At 48.7% G+C, this 16,992-nt stretch overlaps 1 protein-coding gene across 1 annotated transcript in view; it reads right to left on the bottom strand.

Moving 5' to 3' along the window:
* Positions 1–1,604: 1,604 nt before the first annotated feature.
* The window catches only part of VAMP5 (vesicle associated membrane protein 5), a 76,406-nt gene continuing 61,018 nt past the window's right edge, over positions 1,605–16,992 (bottom strand). The window contains exon 3 of the mRNA XM_086943374.1: positions 1,605–3,327. Within this exon, the coding sequence (XP_086799500.1) occupies positions 3,097–3,327 (231 nt within the window). The 3' untranslated portion in view covers positions 1,605–3,096. The remainder of the gene's footprint in view (positions 3,328–16,992) is intronic.

The raw sequence follows: 16,992 nt of genomic DNA, 5'->3' as shown, positions 1-16,992 counted from the left end.
CCATACAATTTTGTGAACATCACTGAAGAGGGGCTGTGGCCCTACCTGTATGTTGGTATCCAGGAGTTCATGTTTTGATTGGGCAGAAGTTTTGCAATTCTACAAAAACGTGCTTGCCCTCCACACAGCTTCCATCATTTTGTTTATTTATGCAGCCCACTGAGGTTGAACCATCAGGGGCACACACATGGCATTATAATGCTGTAAAAGTGACATATATAGCTAATTTATTGTGTTTGTCTTTCTCTGGCAGCAGCCACGATGACAGAGGGCAGTCATTATCCTACATGGATTTAAAGGTCTGGCTTGAGAGTGCAACCGTCAGCTGACCATTTATCCTACACCAACATTATTCTACAGTTCTTTGCTTCCACACAAATACATATCAATTCCCATGCTATTTATTTATAATGCTTCACATTACCATACAACCTTCTTTTAAAGCCAGAGCTATTGGCATTGCCAGTGCATGTTTATACTTATAGGTCTCAGATGTGCCACAGACTGTTTTGAATAACTGAGTAAAAGGAAAGCTACCTACCTAAAAAAATACCTACGTGATTGGCAAAAGCCCTTCGACAGACCTCAGCAGCACCAAAATCACTGGCCCACTGCTCATTCAACATGACACCGCCACCCAACCACAAATGGACCACAACAGAATACCCAGAACACAGCATCAAAGAAGATCCCGGATTGGTGTGGTGAGGCCCCTATGGTCAGCAGTGGCAGCTGCGGTCAGCGAAAAGTGGTGGGGCAGCGCAGGGGACAATAACAAAGAAAAATGATAACTTACCTGCTGCCCACTGTCTTGCTGCCTTAGTGCTCTTATGCTGCTGGTGCACAGGCTCCCAGACTCCGCTACGCCAATCCAGACGCTGCTTTCATGCTGGTAATACTGTTACCCAGCATGAGAGAAGCGCTGGGATTGGTATGAGCGGCTGTTTTTGGGCTCCCATAGGAACTGGGAGCCTATGCCTGCTGTTCTCCACCCGGCTGTGCAACACAGCTCGGGTTGGAGAAATCTTGGTGCGCATCTTGGTTTGGCCATCCTAAGACAGCCGGCTCAACTAACATGTGCACTTGCAATGCCCACCACTCCTCCTCCAAGCTTGCGGCTGTTGCCAGGATGGCCCTTTCCCCAAGACTTGGCTTCATGATCAAAAAGAAAATGATAATAAAACTGTTCTGTTATCATTTTATTTTTATGTTTGCATCTGGTGGCTCTCAGCAGTGGGGCGGCGCTTTTACGCCCTAACGAGGGAGCCGGCGCTTTTCAGCCAACAGTGCTATGAGGCCCCATCAATGGCAGAATGCGTGCTCTACAAATGCCAACATAACCTTCCCAGACAGGTTTGTGGTGAAGTATAAATATTTTGTAAACCCTCTTTGCTTTTATGGGCAAACCGCATTTGTACTATTAGATTCAACACCACTTATTTGTCCCAATCCCAGACTAAGCCCTGTTGTTTGGAAACGTGGTGAAGGTCTGCCCCACAGCCTGCTCTGGGCTCACTCTTGCATGTGGTTTATGAGTAAGGTTGCACATGAGAATTAAAGGGGGGGGTCGTGAAGGAGCTAGAAAGGTGGACAAGAGGCATGTATGATGCTAACGGTGCATTTTACTGTGAACATTCCCAGTGGCAGAAATTCCAAACACCCACGACGTTTTGTTAAAACTCAGTTTGTGCATAATTCATTCAGTACATCCCTGCATATCCAGACACATTTTAGCACTTCTAAAAGTTCATAAATAATGTCATGATTTCATTAAGTGGTAGTTGTGAGGATCCAGTTTTCAGATCAGCCAGGGCATGTCAGGGTGCAGGTTTCTTTCCTGAAAAATGCTGTTGTCTAACCTGTTACTTCCCCATCGCTGCACTTTCCTGTGAGAACTTGAAACTAAGGAAGCTGCACGGACTTGTCATCTGTGCCTGAAGAATACAAACTCCCCGGAGACCTCCTACTCTGAGTGAATCAAAAGCCGCAATGCCCTCGAGTTGTTAGACGTAAGGGGGTGTGAGCTGGCGGGCGGTGGGGGTGTGGGGTGCTCCATGAGCCCTGATAAATCAATGCCCACAGGGAGGACGCCTCCTCGGTACAGACCCAGGCTGGTGACGCCCTCTGCAGGTGGAACAATCTATGGTGAGGGTGGGTGGGTGGGGGCACGGCCTCTCTCTGAAGATGGAAAAGTTTAACTCTGACCCTTCCACTCTAGGTGGCATAGCATGGGGTATTACCCTCATTCTGCGGGTGGTTCACTTTTGGTATCACCCGGAACCTATTGCTGAAGGTGAAACGGTCCGAATAGAACCCTATTGGTGAAGACGGAATAGTCTGTGTATGGAACACTGGAGACTTGAACCCTTGCCAAGGAAATGGCACAGTCTGTGTATCACCGGTGTCTTATCTCTAAAGGTGGAACAGCCTGGGTTGGACTGTTCATTAGAAGGTAAAACCACCTGCTATGCACCCATCCTCTGCAGGTGTAGAATATCGGTAGCGCCCTCTTCCCCAAAGCTGGAATAGTGTTTATAGGGACGAACCATCCCTTGGCAGGTGGTACAGATTGACACTTCCTTGTGGGTGACACAATCCTTGGTGGTTGTACAGTATGGTGAGGGGACTTTATCTGGGAGTGGCAATATCTGAAAAACTGCCACTTAGTCTTGGGTGACACAGACTGCCCCTTTTGTCACAGCTCCGCTGTCTTTTGACTATGCCCTTCCTCTGGGGCGACAGAGTTCACAGAGTGGCCTTTCTCTGTAGTTGGTATTGTGTGGGAAAGGGCTCTTACTTTGCAGGTAGTATGGGTAGGTGACCTTCTCTGAATGTTCTAAAGTTCTCAAAGATGCCACACCTCTAGGGTGGCGCAGCGTGGGAGGGACCCTCCTGTTCAGTTGGTATAGTCCGCCCATGTTCCAAAGAACAGCACTTGTTGCTGAACCCTTTATATGGAATAATAAAGTCTAGAATAAGGCACTTCCTCAGACGGTTAGAGTCCGTTGATGGACCCCTCCTCAGAGGGAGCTCCTTCTGGGGCCCGCGATGTGCTGTGGCCCCAGATCTTGTTCATGAGCTTGGATCTTCCTTCCTTCATTGTCCAGGTGGTTTGAGGTCCTCTGAGTCCTTTGGCGCGGAGTTCGCAGACTTTTCCATGGAACTGCTGCTTCCTTCTTGGGTTCCACCCGAGAGCGTGAAGTACAGGACCAGGATGAGGATCATTAGAACGACTGCCACGCCAGCCGCGATGAAGATCTTCAGTCGGATGTTACTCCATCGCGTCTTTCGCTCCACGGTCCTCGCGGTCTTGTGGAACGCTTTACCCTGTCCAGATAGAGAGAGAAGAAACCATTACAGACTGAAACAAGGGACTAATGTTACAAAGCAGAAGAAAACATCAACATTCACTCTGTTTGTATCACTGGGAGGCTTTTTATAGGGTTTCCCTAGGCTTCTAGCTCGGGGAGGCGAGGCCCTTAGAGTAAAGGAGGTTATAATAAAGATGAACAGCCATTACAACGTTGTAATGAGTCATATTCCATAATAAAGTCATAATAAAGGAGGCTAATCTCTACTTAAAAAGGAGGTTCCGTCCTAAAAATAATACAGGAGGCGAGGCCCTTATAATAAATAAGGCCAAGCCATAATGATAAAGGAGGCTGGGCCAAAATAATAGAGGAAGTTAGGCCCTAATAATAAGGGAGGTAAGATGTAATAATAAAGGAGGTAAGGCCTAATAATGAAGACCTCTAGACCCTAACAAAAAAATGAGGCTACTTCTTAATAATAAAGGAAGTTAGGCCCCAATATTGAACCATTTTAGGATCTAATAAATTAGGTGAGGAGTTAAAAATAAAGGAGTCTAAGCCTTGCTTGTAAAGGAGGTTAACTCTAATAATGAAGGAGGTTATGCGCTAATAACAAAGTGTGCCAGACCCTTAAAATAAATGCGGCTGTCTTAATAATAAATGAAGGCCCTAAATATTAAGAAGGTTAGGACCTAATAATAAAAGAGGTAGGGCATCCATAATAAAGAAGGATATACCCTTTTAATAAAGGAGGTTAGGCTCTAATAGTAAAAGACGCAGACCCTAACAATAAAGGAGGTTATGCCCTACTGATATACAAGGTTAGGCCATCAGAACAAAAGAGGAAAATCCTTAATAATAACGGAAAAGAGGCACTAATAATAAAGAAGGTTGATACTTGATAATACAGCAGGCAAGGCCCTATTAATAAAGGGTCTCTAGCTCTAATATAAAAAGGAGTTGAAGCCCTAGTAATATTAGACCCTATTAATAATAAAGGACACAAAACCCTAATAATAAAGGTGGCTGAGACCCAGTTATACATGAGTTAAGGTCATGCAAAAGAAAAGGATATTCGTTCAAATGATTAAATGAGGTAAGGCCTTAAAGATAAAGAATGTTAGGCCATAGCAGTAAAAAAGATTAAAGCTGATACTAGGTGCACTGTAGAGTAGTTTTAACAGAAGGGTCCCTTGAATATCCGTGGATCCAGAGGAACTTGGGGGCATATTACCAAAAAGTAGCGATATTTATCGCTAAACAGGCTTAACGGCGATTTTTTTTTATCGCTGCCTATCGCTGGATTTGTTAGCGGAGAAAACATGCTATTAGCAACGTTTTTCTCCATTGTGCTAAAATATCCAGCGATAGCAGCGAAATGCGTGAATATCGCTGAGAATACAGCGATATTCATCCATTAGCGACAAAATGCTCTGAGCCATGTTATCCACCTCCCATTGGATAACATGGCTAAGAACTGGTCTGAGCAGGCGTTAGTTTTTGGCGATAGCGGGAATATTTCCATCGCTACGCCTGCCTTGCTAATAGGTGATAGCAACTGAAAGCAGGTCGCTAACGTCGCTAACAGGTTGGTAACGCCCACTTTGCATGTCATTAGCAATAAATATCGCTGGCATGCAAAGCGGGCTCCAAACCGCTCACTATCGCCTAAAAGCTGTCGCTAACATCAGTTAGCGACAGCTTGCTAATGAAGCAATAGAATTATCGCCGCTTAGCGGCCGAAAACGGCTGCTAAACCGGCAATAATTGCCTATCGCACCCCTTGGCAATATGTCCCTTGGTTCCACTTTGACCGCTAAGAACAGAAACACAAACACCCTCTCTTGGGACAAAGTTGAGACCATGCGGCTATGAATAAGGTGGGTGGCTGCAATTTCAGAGTTTGTGGGAATCTGAAAAGGCTACATATTATCCCTGTGATATAGGCAAGCTAACTCCTACTACTCAATGGGACACCATAGCCAGAGTTACAAAGCCTTTACATGCGTAATTCCAGCAAACACATGCAAATAATTTGTTTTGCAAGTACAAATCCTGATTTGGAATTCACCAAACCTGATTGTGCACTGTTAAAGCCAATTGCTCATAAATAATTATGCCCTACAACGTTGTATGATTACGAGTGTACAAATTCATCTCTTTGTCAGGGAATGGGCATTCCAGGGCACGATGACGTGGAGAATTTTTTTTTTTTTTTTTTTTTTTTTAAAAACCTTTATTTGTAGAAAAAAGTACACCGCTATTCAGCCATACATCCCGGAGGCCAGGCAGCATTGTGGTAACAGGTAAGCTCAAGTACAAAACAGTGCGCAGAAGCAGTCAGGTTTAATTTTCAAGAACTAGCAACTTGGAACAAAGAAACCAAGGAGTAAGAGAGCCCCGGAAGGCCACTAGAGAACGAAGTGCCTGGGCACGAAAGAGAGTAGAAGAGAAAGAAAGAAGAGAAGGAATTGGCCGAGGACAGTACATAAATATTGAAGGGGCGCAGCGGGGGGGGGGAGGGGGGCCGCACATCCAATACTGCACAGAATATCAATTTCAGTACGAAGATATGGGGGGGTATCGTACCAGGATGTTTTGTCTGGAACTACGGGAAGGGTTTCAGTCTATGGGGAGGGCTGGACTTCCAAGTCCGTCTCAATCGGGGGTTCGCATAAATCGCCTCGATACGAATTCCAGGCCCCCCACACAGATCTCCACATTTTGGGCTTGCCCCTGGCCACGTACACCGTCTTCTCCCGCAGCATGCACCAGTCCATATTGGTCTTCCAGAGGCTAAGGGAAGGGGGAGCGGGCGCACCCCACTTCTGGGCAATGTCCCTCTTGGCCACCATATTGCCTAAGGTGACCCATCGGGTCTGGGCCACACTGTAATCATTCGGACACCACACATTGAGGAGGCAACGTCGGGCCTCGGCCGGCAGGGCCACTCCAGTCACTTCCTCCATCACCTCATGCACTCGCATCCAGTACCGGGCCACACCAGGACACTCCCAGAGGATGTGCAGGAAGGTAGCAAGCATGCCACAACCCCGCCGGCACAGACCATCCGTGGAAAGCCCCATATGGATGAGCCTGGGGCCGGTGACATACACCCTATGCAAGATTTTCAACTGGACCAGGCGTAAACGCGCCGATATGGCCACCTCCCTGGGGGAGGAGGCCGCTGACTGCCATTCCTCGTCGTCCATTTCTATGCCTCATTCACCCAGTGCATCCGCAGTCGTTCAAGCAAGTCCACCCTCACGTTGATTAGTTTCTTATAAGTCAGGGAGATGGCGCTGTCCGGCATGTGGCCGTCCAGCACCCGATCCTCCAGGGGCGAAGACTCAGGGAGAGCACCACCGTCAGACACGTGGGGGGAGAGGGCATGGCTAAGCTGGGCGTGTCGGAAGTATTCCGTCGACGCCAGCTGATACTCGGATTGTAACGTGGCAAACGACTTAATCCTCCCCCGCGCAATCATATCTCCAACTTTGGATATTCCGATGGTGTCCCATCGGTCAAAACCTTTAGTTTTCCACAGTTTCCCCAGCACGTCTGAGTCGTACAGGGGAGTGGCCAGGGTGATCTTATCTTTCCAGCCAAGGGTGTCGGTGACCGCGCGCCATATATGCACCATCGTCCTGGTGGGGCCCGTCAACTTACGGTCCAACGACCTGGAGTAAAGGGCTCTGTAGTAGTTCCCGTCGTTAACAAGCCACCGATCCATAGCGTAGCCCGGACTTACCGCTGGGCCATAGAGGCCATGGTTAACCGCCGCAAGGTGGGACGCCCAATAATACCGCCGCATATCCGGTAGTGCGATACCACCGTCGTAGCAGGGAATAGTCAATTTGAGTAATGAAATTCTCGGCCGCCCATCCCACAGTAGTGCCCGCTGCAGGGATTCGATCTCACCAAAGTATTTGGTCGGGACCGGGTCCTGGGAGTTCTGCAAAGCGTAGAGGAAACGGGGCAACGCCATCATTTTGAATAGCGCGGCCCTGCCCATCAACGAGATAGGCAGTTTCTTCCAAATCTCAACATCCCTCCGTAGGCGCTCGAGCGGTGGCAAAAGATTGCGTGAGTATCGGGCGCGGGGATCGCGCGACACATAGATGCCCAAATACCGAAAGCCCTGTTGAGCCACCTGAATCGAGCACCCCCGGGGGAGGCGCGGAGTATCCCCACACAACGTGTACAGTGAGGATTTAGACCAATTGATCACCAATCCCGAGAACGACCCAAAGGTGCCCAGCAGGTCAAAAACCACAATGAGCGAGTGACAAGGAGAGGTAAGGTAAAGGAGGATGTTGTCCGCATAAAGCGACACTCGGTCCTCAAAACCAGGCGACCACGTGATCCCCGAAACATCGGGGTGCGTCCTAAGCCTTGCCGCTAGGGGCTCCAGCGCTAGAGCAAACAAGAGCGGCGAAAGCGGGCAGCCTTGTCTGGTGCCCCTGTGCAGCGCAAAGGAGGCCGAAAGTCTACCATTAACAGCCACATTAGCCTGCGGTGCAGAGTATAACAGTCGGACCCATCCAATATAAAACGGCCCAAAGCCCAGCTTGGCTAGAACTGCCCACAAATAATTCCACTCTAGGGAATCGAAAGCCATAGTGGCGTCAAGCGAGGCCAGGACCGCCGGATCGCGAAGCAAGTGGGCGCGTGCCATAACTGCGTGGAGTCTCCTCAAGTTGAGCGCCGTGTTCCGGTGCGGTATGAAGCCGAACTGGTCCGGATGTACCAGATCCGTGATCACGCCCACCAGCCGGTTGGCCAACAGTTTAGCCAAGATCTTGGGTTCGGCATTTAACAGGGATATGGGCCTGTAGGACCGGGACAAATTCCGCGGCTTCCCCTCCTTGTGGATCACCACAATGGTGGCAAGTCTCTGGTCGGGGGGGGAGTTCTCCCAGCTCGCGGGCCTCGAGGAACATTTTGCGCAACGGCGCGGCCAGCGCGTCAGCCTTTAGTTTGTACAACTCGACCGGGATACCGTTAGGACCCGGCGCTTTGCCAGAGCGCAGCGAGCGGATCGCCAGGGCAATCTCATCCTCGGACAGGTCTCGATCCATGTCCTCACGGTCAAGATCAGAGAGGCAGGGAAGGTCAATATCCTCCAGGAAGGAGGCCGAAGCGGACTCTGGGAGGGGAGTTGCGGAGGCGTAAACCCCTTCAAAATATTCAGCGAAGGACCCGGCTATAGCAGCCGGGTCCGTCAAGGATAAACCATCCTCACCCACCAGTTCCGGGACCACCCGGGATGCCAATTCCCGCTTGTCCAACCAGGCCAGGAGCTTACCGGCCTTGTCACCTGAATCATAAATTCTGCCCTGCTGCTCCCTACCCAAGGCCTTCGCTGCGTCAGTGGCGGTCGCCCGGAGTTCGGATTGCTTAAGCGAGATGGCATGGACCAGGTCGGGAGACGGACTCAGCTCCAGCCGGGCGTTCAAATCTGCGAGATCAGACTCCAGCCTCACCACGTCCTCGTGGCGGCGGCGGCATGCCTCCGCAATCAGAGAGAATGCCTCGCCACGAAGTACGGTCTTAAAGGCCTCCCAGAGGGAGACAGCGGAGGCAACGGAGCCGGTATTCTCGGCAAAGTACCGGTCCATAGCCTTGGTCAGGAGAGACCGGGTCTTCGGGTCGCGAAAGTACCACGGGTTAATGGGGGCCACTCGCAAAGATGCGGGGACCTGGAAGTCAAACGAGACCCAGACCGGAGAGTGGTCCGAGATGCCTCGAGCCAGGAGGCGCGCAGTGGAGACAGACTGCGCCTGGGCCGCCGGGGCCAGGACGTAGTCCAGCCTAGAAAAGCTACCGTGAGCACCCGAGAGGAAGGAGTACTGTCGCTGAGTGGGGTGTAGCAAACGCCAGCAATCAATCATCCCCATGGAACATACAAAATCAGGCATCCAAGACTGGGAAGGGCGAAGATCTCTGGAAGGAAAGCGGTCCAGCTCCCCTGAGACAACCGAATTAAAGTCCCCACCCACTAGTAACAATCCCTCGGGAAGACCTAAAATGGCGCCACCCAGGTCCCTGAATGTAGTCTCCTGCAACCCCGGGGGAACATAAACCGAAACCAAAACTAGCGTGCGGCCCTCCCACCTACCCACCAGTGCCACGTATCTGCCTCTATCGTCAGCAAGCACAGACTCCACCTCCAACGGAAGGGAAGCGCGCACCATGATGCCCACCCCCCTGGAGCCCGAAGAGAATCCCGCATGGGCCACCATTTTGTAACCCCGTCTATTCAAGGCCTTGCAAGCGTGCCCCACCAAGTGGGTCTCCTGTAGAAAAACCACATCAGGCGAGCAGCGCTTAAGCATTTGTAACACAACGCCCCTCTTGATACGGTCCCCCAACCCGTTAACATTCCAGCTCAGCAGATGAAGCAATTTACCCCCCATCGTCAAGGACGCTCCGCGACCCCTCCCCCACCCACATCAGCGCCCACTGCAGCAACATGGCAGTCCAGAAGCTCCTCAGCCAGAACAAGGAGCAAAACAAAGAGAAAGTACAAAGAAACACACCCCAACTACCCACCACCCTGCACCCCTGCATCAGACTAAAATCCACCCCAACTAGCAGTGTGCCTGTCGCCCCTTAACTAACCTACAAAAAGCCCACGAAGGAGAAAAGAGGCATCCCATCCCCCCCCGTTATCCCCCATATCAATAACAAAATGAGTCAATGAAAGCAGCAATGTCAAAAGCCGATGCACCTCACGGCTTCCCAGTTTCCGGAAAACAAGTAGCCAAGGAATCATCCCTGTGCTGCCGCGCCTCCGGTGGTTTCCTCCGTCTGGTCGGTCGATTCAGGCCGTTCCTGGGGCAGGGTGTCGAGCCAGTGTCCCACGTCATCAGGAAAGTCAAAAAAGAAAGTCCGGTGGTCTCGCTCAATGCGAAGCTTGGCAGGATAGAGCATAGAGTATCGCAGGCCCATTTCCCTAAGTCTCCGCTTCACCCCGGTAAAGCTCTGCCGCTGTTTCTGAACGGCCTGGGTAAAGTCCGGGAAGAAGTTTACTTCAGAGTTCTGGAAACGGAGAGGGCCCGCGGTCCTCGATGCTTGCAGGATAGCGTCTCTGTCCCTATAATTGAACAGCCTCGCGATGATGGGGCGAGGGGTAGCTCCCGATTTAGGCGGCCCACCCAGTATCCTGTGGGCCCTTTCCACCGAGAAGAACTTGCTCAGGCCCCCCGGTTGTAAGTGTTTCGCCACCAGATCTTCCACGAAGAGTTCAGTCGAGTCCTCCTCGGCCTTTTCCGGTACTCCGGTGATGCGAACATTTTGGCGCCGCGCGCGGCCTTCGAACTCGTCCAGCCGACGCGCCATCACGCCATTAGCCAATTTCAAGTTGCGCACCTCTGACTGGATGTCAGATACATCCGTGACCAGGCTGGATGTCTTAAGGTCCAAAGATTTCACCCGGTCATTAGTTTTCCCGAGGTCCGTCCTGATGAGATTCAGTTCAATTTTTAGAGAGTCGACCTTGCTGGACAGCTCCTCACGAAGTGTGTGCACCTCCGTCCTCACCCCTGATATCGCGCCCATGACGTCCCGGAGCGTTATCTCGGAGTCGTCCGGCGACTCATCCCTCCTCGGGTCTCTTGTGCGAACCACCTGCACCGGTGACCCCTTAGACTGGGAGAAGCGCTCAGGAATAGTAGACTGGGACTGAGGTGGCTTCCTGTTAAGCCGCTGAGTCTTGCCCGCATCCGAGCCACCCTTGCCCGCCATATTGGCAATCACGGGACGGGTGGGACACCAGGGGCGAGAGAGTCCAGCGGGGCACGTCCAATGCACACAACGAGTTATCCAAGGTCCAGAAGTAAGATCGCCCAGCAAGGCGGTCAGGGCTCAGGAGCACACTGCGGGACAAAGTAGCGCAGGCTGGGAGGAACCCCGCAGAGACACCGCTGCAACCCACCCCGGTCACAAGCGACGCGGGAGGAGCCTCCGGGAGTCGTCGACACAACTGAGGCTAGGAATGTCCGATTTTCATTCCGAAAGCGGGTGCCGCATCAGGCCCGGCTTAGCAACCGATTCCCACCATCGTGGGACAGGATAGAGATCAGGATTAATTCGGAAGATCGGGAGGTCTTCGGAGCTCCGAGCTCACGCGGCCATCTTGGTTGGCAGCGAAGCTCCTCCCCGACGTGGAGAATTTTAATAACACAATGAGTGGGTGGGTATTCTCAAACCTGTTTCTGATTTAGACTTAACCTGAAAATGGTTAGAGGGTTATGCTTTTAAAGGACTGCAGTAAATACCTTTGATGGGAAGGACTGTACTGTGAACAGCTATAAAATTAGTGAAAGGGTTTCCTCACGAGGGAAAAACATTTTCCCTAGGAAGAAGAAAGAAATGCAGTTTCTGTAGTGCAAGGGCATTTTGCATGCATCATTATTTACTATGTATAATTATGCATGTTAACATAGACCTAAACAAGAATTGACAAAATTACGCCAGAACTACTCGTGGGAACCTGAAACAATCCCAGATTTTCAGGATTACTCGTGGAAATGTTGATGTATTTCTGAAATTCACAAATCTGAACTCATGCAAGGTAGTAATCTTGTAGGATGAAGATTTATGAACTGTTTTGTGAATCAGGCCCCGGATTTCAGAATATGTGATTGCATTGAGCGCAAGGTGATGGTGGACTTTCAGTTCTAGGTGATGCCCTTCCAAGAAAAGGGATTATTCGTAGAACGCCAAAAAAAGAATGGCGGGTGAACTCTCTTGGGCTCTTTTCTCCTGCAAGAGACGTCGAACTCTGGCAATGCTTAACCTCACCAGGGAAGGAATAATACAGGATATGAGTGTGTTCAGCAGGGGTGGCTCCTCCATAATGGGGGAGAAGTGTCGCCCCACTGGTCAGTCAGTCAGCGGTCAAGCGAAGAAAAAAAATTACTGCTCTCTGACTGACTGAGACAATGCCAGCAGTGTAGGGAATAGCAGGGAGGAGTGGAAGGAACACTGTAAGTGCGCATGTCTGTTTGGCCGGCCATCTGAGGCAGGTCAGAGAGACATGCACACTTAGGTTTCTCCAATCCAGCTGTGTTGCACAGCCGGGTTGGAAAAACGTCACAGGCTCTTAGGCACTGTCTGAGCTGCAAACCACGCAGCTCAGACCAATCCTGGTGCTCCTCACCTGCTAGGTGTAGCATGAAAGCGGCACTTGGATTGTGTGGGGAGCCTGTGCGCCAGTGCATGCTGGGAGGGGAGCCAGAGAAGAGGACCGAGGTGGCCACTTCGTCAAGTACGTTAAAAAAAAAAAACAAGTTGCCAGAAATGTTGCCTCCAAACATAACGGCTTAGCGGAGCCAGAGGCAGTTGTCTGATTTTAAATCAGCAATATGTCCTTGTAATCTTGGAGCGCTGACCTCATCCATGTAATTTGCCACAAACCGATTGTAAGTAGGCAGTGGATAGAAGCTTAATATGGAATGTGTTGCTCATCATATGAGAGGTGGTCACGTAGTCAGATGTCGACAAAAAATATTGTTGTATATAGACCCAAATATACTAAACATTCCTACAATGAAGCACTGTGAGAAAATCAGCAGAACTGCATTTTATGAATTTTAAAAACTTGCAATGCCAACCCCTAGTATAAATGTAATGTGATGGCAAACAATAAATGGTAACCCACATAAAATGTGAACATTTGTTGAAATTACATTATTCCTGGAAATACCACTCGACATTCTGCTTGCCCCTTGTTTGTGGCTGGTTTCATTTGGCTTTAGGATTTGTCTCAAAGGCAGGTCAAGCCAACTTGGGAGTCATTCCTTTGTGTCGAATGCTAACATCTTTTTTTGCCACGGTCACCCAGTTACACCCATTTTTAGGTCGCGCCTGCGATTGTAGGGGCGAAAGCCCCTGCTGTCGCAAAGCGATCTATTGTAATCATTTCAGTAATTTACCTTTCAAGGACTAGGCACAGGAGACAACAGACTGTCACGCGCACGCAGCCCGCCGGAATCGGATCAGGTCACGCGCTCCGATCCCGGCCGGCTGTTCACAACACATGCACACGCAGGCAGGCACAGGCAGGCACACACGCAGGCACACATAACACACACAGACAGACGCAGATAGACGCACGCACACACACATCCCCCAAAAACTCACCGGTAGAAGCGTGAACCGGAACGTGCAATTATTTCTGCAGCTACAGGGGCGCCAGGATTGCCCAAGCTTACCTTCAGAATTATTCATGTGATGCGGAGCTGCTTTGTCTAATTTGAAACCATCATTTTATAATTCTGGCTCCATGAATAACAAACGTCTCCCCGTTGCAGAAGTGAAACTTACTTCCCGATGCGTCGAAGCTTCCCATTGGTCATTGAGCGTAGCTGTCCAATTGGCTGTTAACTTCTTGCTCTTAAAGCTTCCGCGTGATTGTATTGGAGCAATCCAGCATTTTCGTTTATGTCCTGGTGTCAGAAAATTGCATAAGGACAAACTCGTCATGTTTCTCTGGGGAAATAGGTGTCGACGAAAAATTCTTCGGAGGCAAAACTTTAAAATTCGGTGCGGGTAAATAACGCATGCGACGCCTCTCTGCATGCTGTAAATACTCACGAGACTTGCTCAATTTGCAATTAGGAAATATGAAGGACTCTGTCCGAGTATCCTCGCCACACAATGAGTTAGGCGAGGTTATTACAAGAACTAGTTCTAGCTGACGTTGATATGTTTGTAATAGATGCAGATGCCAATATTTTACTTTTTGCTGTGGCGTCGTTGAAGGGGTTTTTCTACAAATTCGAACATGTGGCCCATGTTCCCTCTACGGCGAGCAGGCACCCTGCCTTTACTTAGCACGCGGACGTGATCAGGTAGCACGCACCTCAGAGCACACACTACACACAAGAGAAAGTACAGTATTCAGCTGCTTATTTCTTCAAATGAACGGCATAAAAAAAATCACCCTCACTCTTTTTGCTACAGTGCTTAAAAAGTGTAGGCAGAGGACCATAAATGACAGGAACACCTAGGTGCCCTTCTTCAATGGCCCTGTGATGGTTGCAGGTGCTGCCGCAGTTACAGCAAGTGCTATATAAACAATGAGGGACAAGTATGCGCCTGGGCAGCAATTCGCGAAGGCCTGGGTGGCAGTGTGAGAAGGGTCTGCGGCGTGGGCCTCTGCTGCCTGGGGGTGAGCACGGAAAGCTGATCACATCGGGTGATCGTAGGCTGGCAGTGTCTTCCAAGGAAGTAGCAACCTCTTGTCAGATAAAGCCAGTTGTGTGAAAATGTCAACTTTTAATTACAAACTGCACTGTATCTATGGGTGCTACAAATAATGACTGCACTTTCCTGGTGAGGAAATCCAATAACTCATTTCAAAACACTTGTGTTCTTTCATTAGAAAAATCAATATACGTTAAAATACTTCAGAACGCATTAATTTAAAAGACTCTTTCCAAAGAATGCTTAGCATTTTCACTGAAATAAGGATATTTTCATAAATTAAGAAAGCAGCTTTGAATCTCATTGTGGGTCCCCCCTCGTTATGGGCAAGTAACATGCTCACATTGTGCCTCAGGCTCACCTTCTGCTCGCGGGCAAGCCCCTTCACAAGTCTTGCTTACCTGTGCCAGTGTCGCTCTCGGTGTTCCCAATCTGACTCTGCCAAAAGCATTGCCGATTCACCATGTGTCACTTTAAGATGTACTCTTGATCAGCATGGCTCTCATGCGTGTTTTTGTGCATGTTCTTACATTGTATGAATTAAATCCCACCCTATGCCACATTTCCTTAGTTAGCTAAGCAAATGTGAGTTACTCGGGGGGATTTAGTTTGAATCTACTGCTACACATGAAAATCTATACATTTTAGCTCTGTCAAGACTCTTGCTGGGCCATAACATGCATACATTTACCTTTGTTTCTGACTCTGAGTGCCAAGCTGAAATAGAGCACAAGGTACGCGAGTAGATGGCATGACATCTGGTAAACCTAGTTGTTCTCTCAGTGTTTTGAAGGACCAACATACGTGTTGCCCTGCGCAGACTTCACATTAGGGCGCATTACCTTTCAATCCTAGCTGTCTAAACGTCACTGACATATGGCCTCCCTCTGTTGTAGTTTGTCTGGGCGGGTGATACTGGTGCGGACTGTGCAATACGTTTAAGGCCAGTTTGAAGTTAGATATGTTTCTATCACTTAAAGCCTTCAACTTGACAACGCTTGAAATGTCTTAACATATGGCCAATGTCTTGCGACAAATGTCACTAATGCAGCTTTGGCTTTTACTGCGCAAAGAGCTCTAGTGAGCATTATTTATTTTTCCACTACAAAGATGCGCACATTTTATTTTGAGCACTCTAACGAGGAACTGAACATTATGTTATCGTTCTACTTCTGAAACCGCGTGCAGATTTGCAAATTGTGTTACAGTCTCAAGAAAAAATCTCAAACAATAAAAGAGGGGTAATTTCAAACTTGGTGAACATCACATTTGTGTTTTCTTTACCCAAAGCTGTGAGGTAGTTCAGCTGGCAGAAGTCCAGAAATATATTTCAAGAGGGGTATGTCCCCCTGTTAAGACGCAACATTAAAGAAAGGCCCTTGGGGGGCACCTCTCACTGATATTTGGAGAGAAAATGGTATAGTATGCAAGGTGATTTTGGAGCTTTTGAATTATTAGTGTTATTCTGTTTGAAGGAATATGTATTTTTTATGCAGGTATTAAAGCACTGTGAGAGTTGTATGATGTGGTAAATAATTTGCATGTATATTTAATTTTTTTTATCTTTACTGATGGTTTTACTGGTTAGTTTGGTTGGCGATTTGATCCCTTAGCACCACTTTTCCTTACTGCCTTGTGGTAGGCAGTCTTGTGGGAGCCAAGGACTACTTTTCCGTCTGTTCATTCTACACGTGTCCATCCCTTCTGCACAGAGAAAACGTACCATAAACGTGGTGTTTTGAATACATGTCTTTATTGATTTACAAATCTTGTTACCACAAGTATGTACCTGTTAAAGTGAGTAAAAAGCTCATATTCAGGAGGTTAATTACATACAAAAATATATATTATTGTGGTAGCTGAGGTTTAGAGTGGACAATACAATGTCAGTCACATTCACATTCTGTACAATTCATATTGGCATGGAGTGGGCGAGTAGGTTTCACAAACTGCCTCAAATGGAGGTAGGGGGCATACATGCCAACATTCTAGAACAGGAAAATGGGAGATTCTGGAGAGAGAGAAAACAAGCATTGGCATAGCCAATAGGTCTCGCCTTTGGGACCTTCTAAATATTAAGTTATGCAGCACAATATCCTTGTGCACCAACATTACTGTTGCATGGTTAAACACTTATAAGGTCCCAAAGGCGAGACCTATTGGCTATGCCAATGCTCGTTATACATTGGAAAAGGTTTGGTGCTCGGCATCGTATAGCATCTTTGGCGCTGCACTTCTGGCACCTTTTTTTGGTAAATTCTTTAGCACCAGAAAGTTGGTTACCTCCTCATCTGCACTGCTTTGTGCCCCAATGGGCTGCTTAGCATTTTGATAGTACAAAATAACAGCAAACCTCGACAATGGCATAAAGGTGTTTTGTAGCTTGCTCTGTAGTAATCTGTACTAGAGTTAGTCTTCATAAATTCTGACTTTCCTTAAGCATGGTATGCATGATTTTAGCTGTCTA

The sequence above is a fragment of the Lissotriton vulgaris genome, chromosome 11 (assembly GCF_964263255.1).
Source record: "Lissotriton vulgaris chromosome 11, aLisVul1.2, whole genome shotgun sequence".
Taxonomy (NCBI): domain Eukaryota; kingdom Metazoa; phylum Chordata; class Amphibia; order Caudata; family Salamandridae; genus Lissotriton; species Lissotriton vulgaris.
The sequence above is the reverse complement of the archived record's forward strand: the minus strand, read 5'-3'. Positions and strand labels throughout refer to the sequence as shown.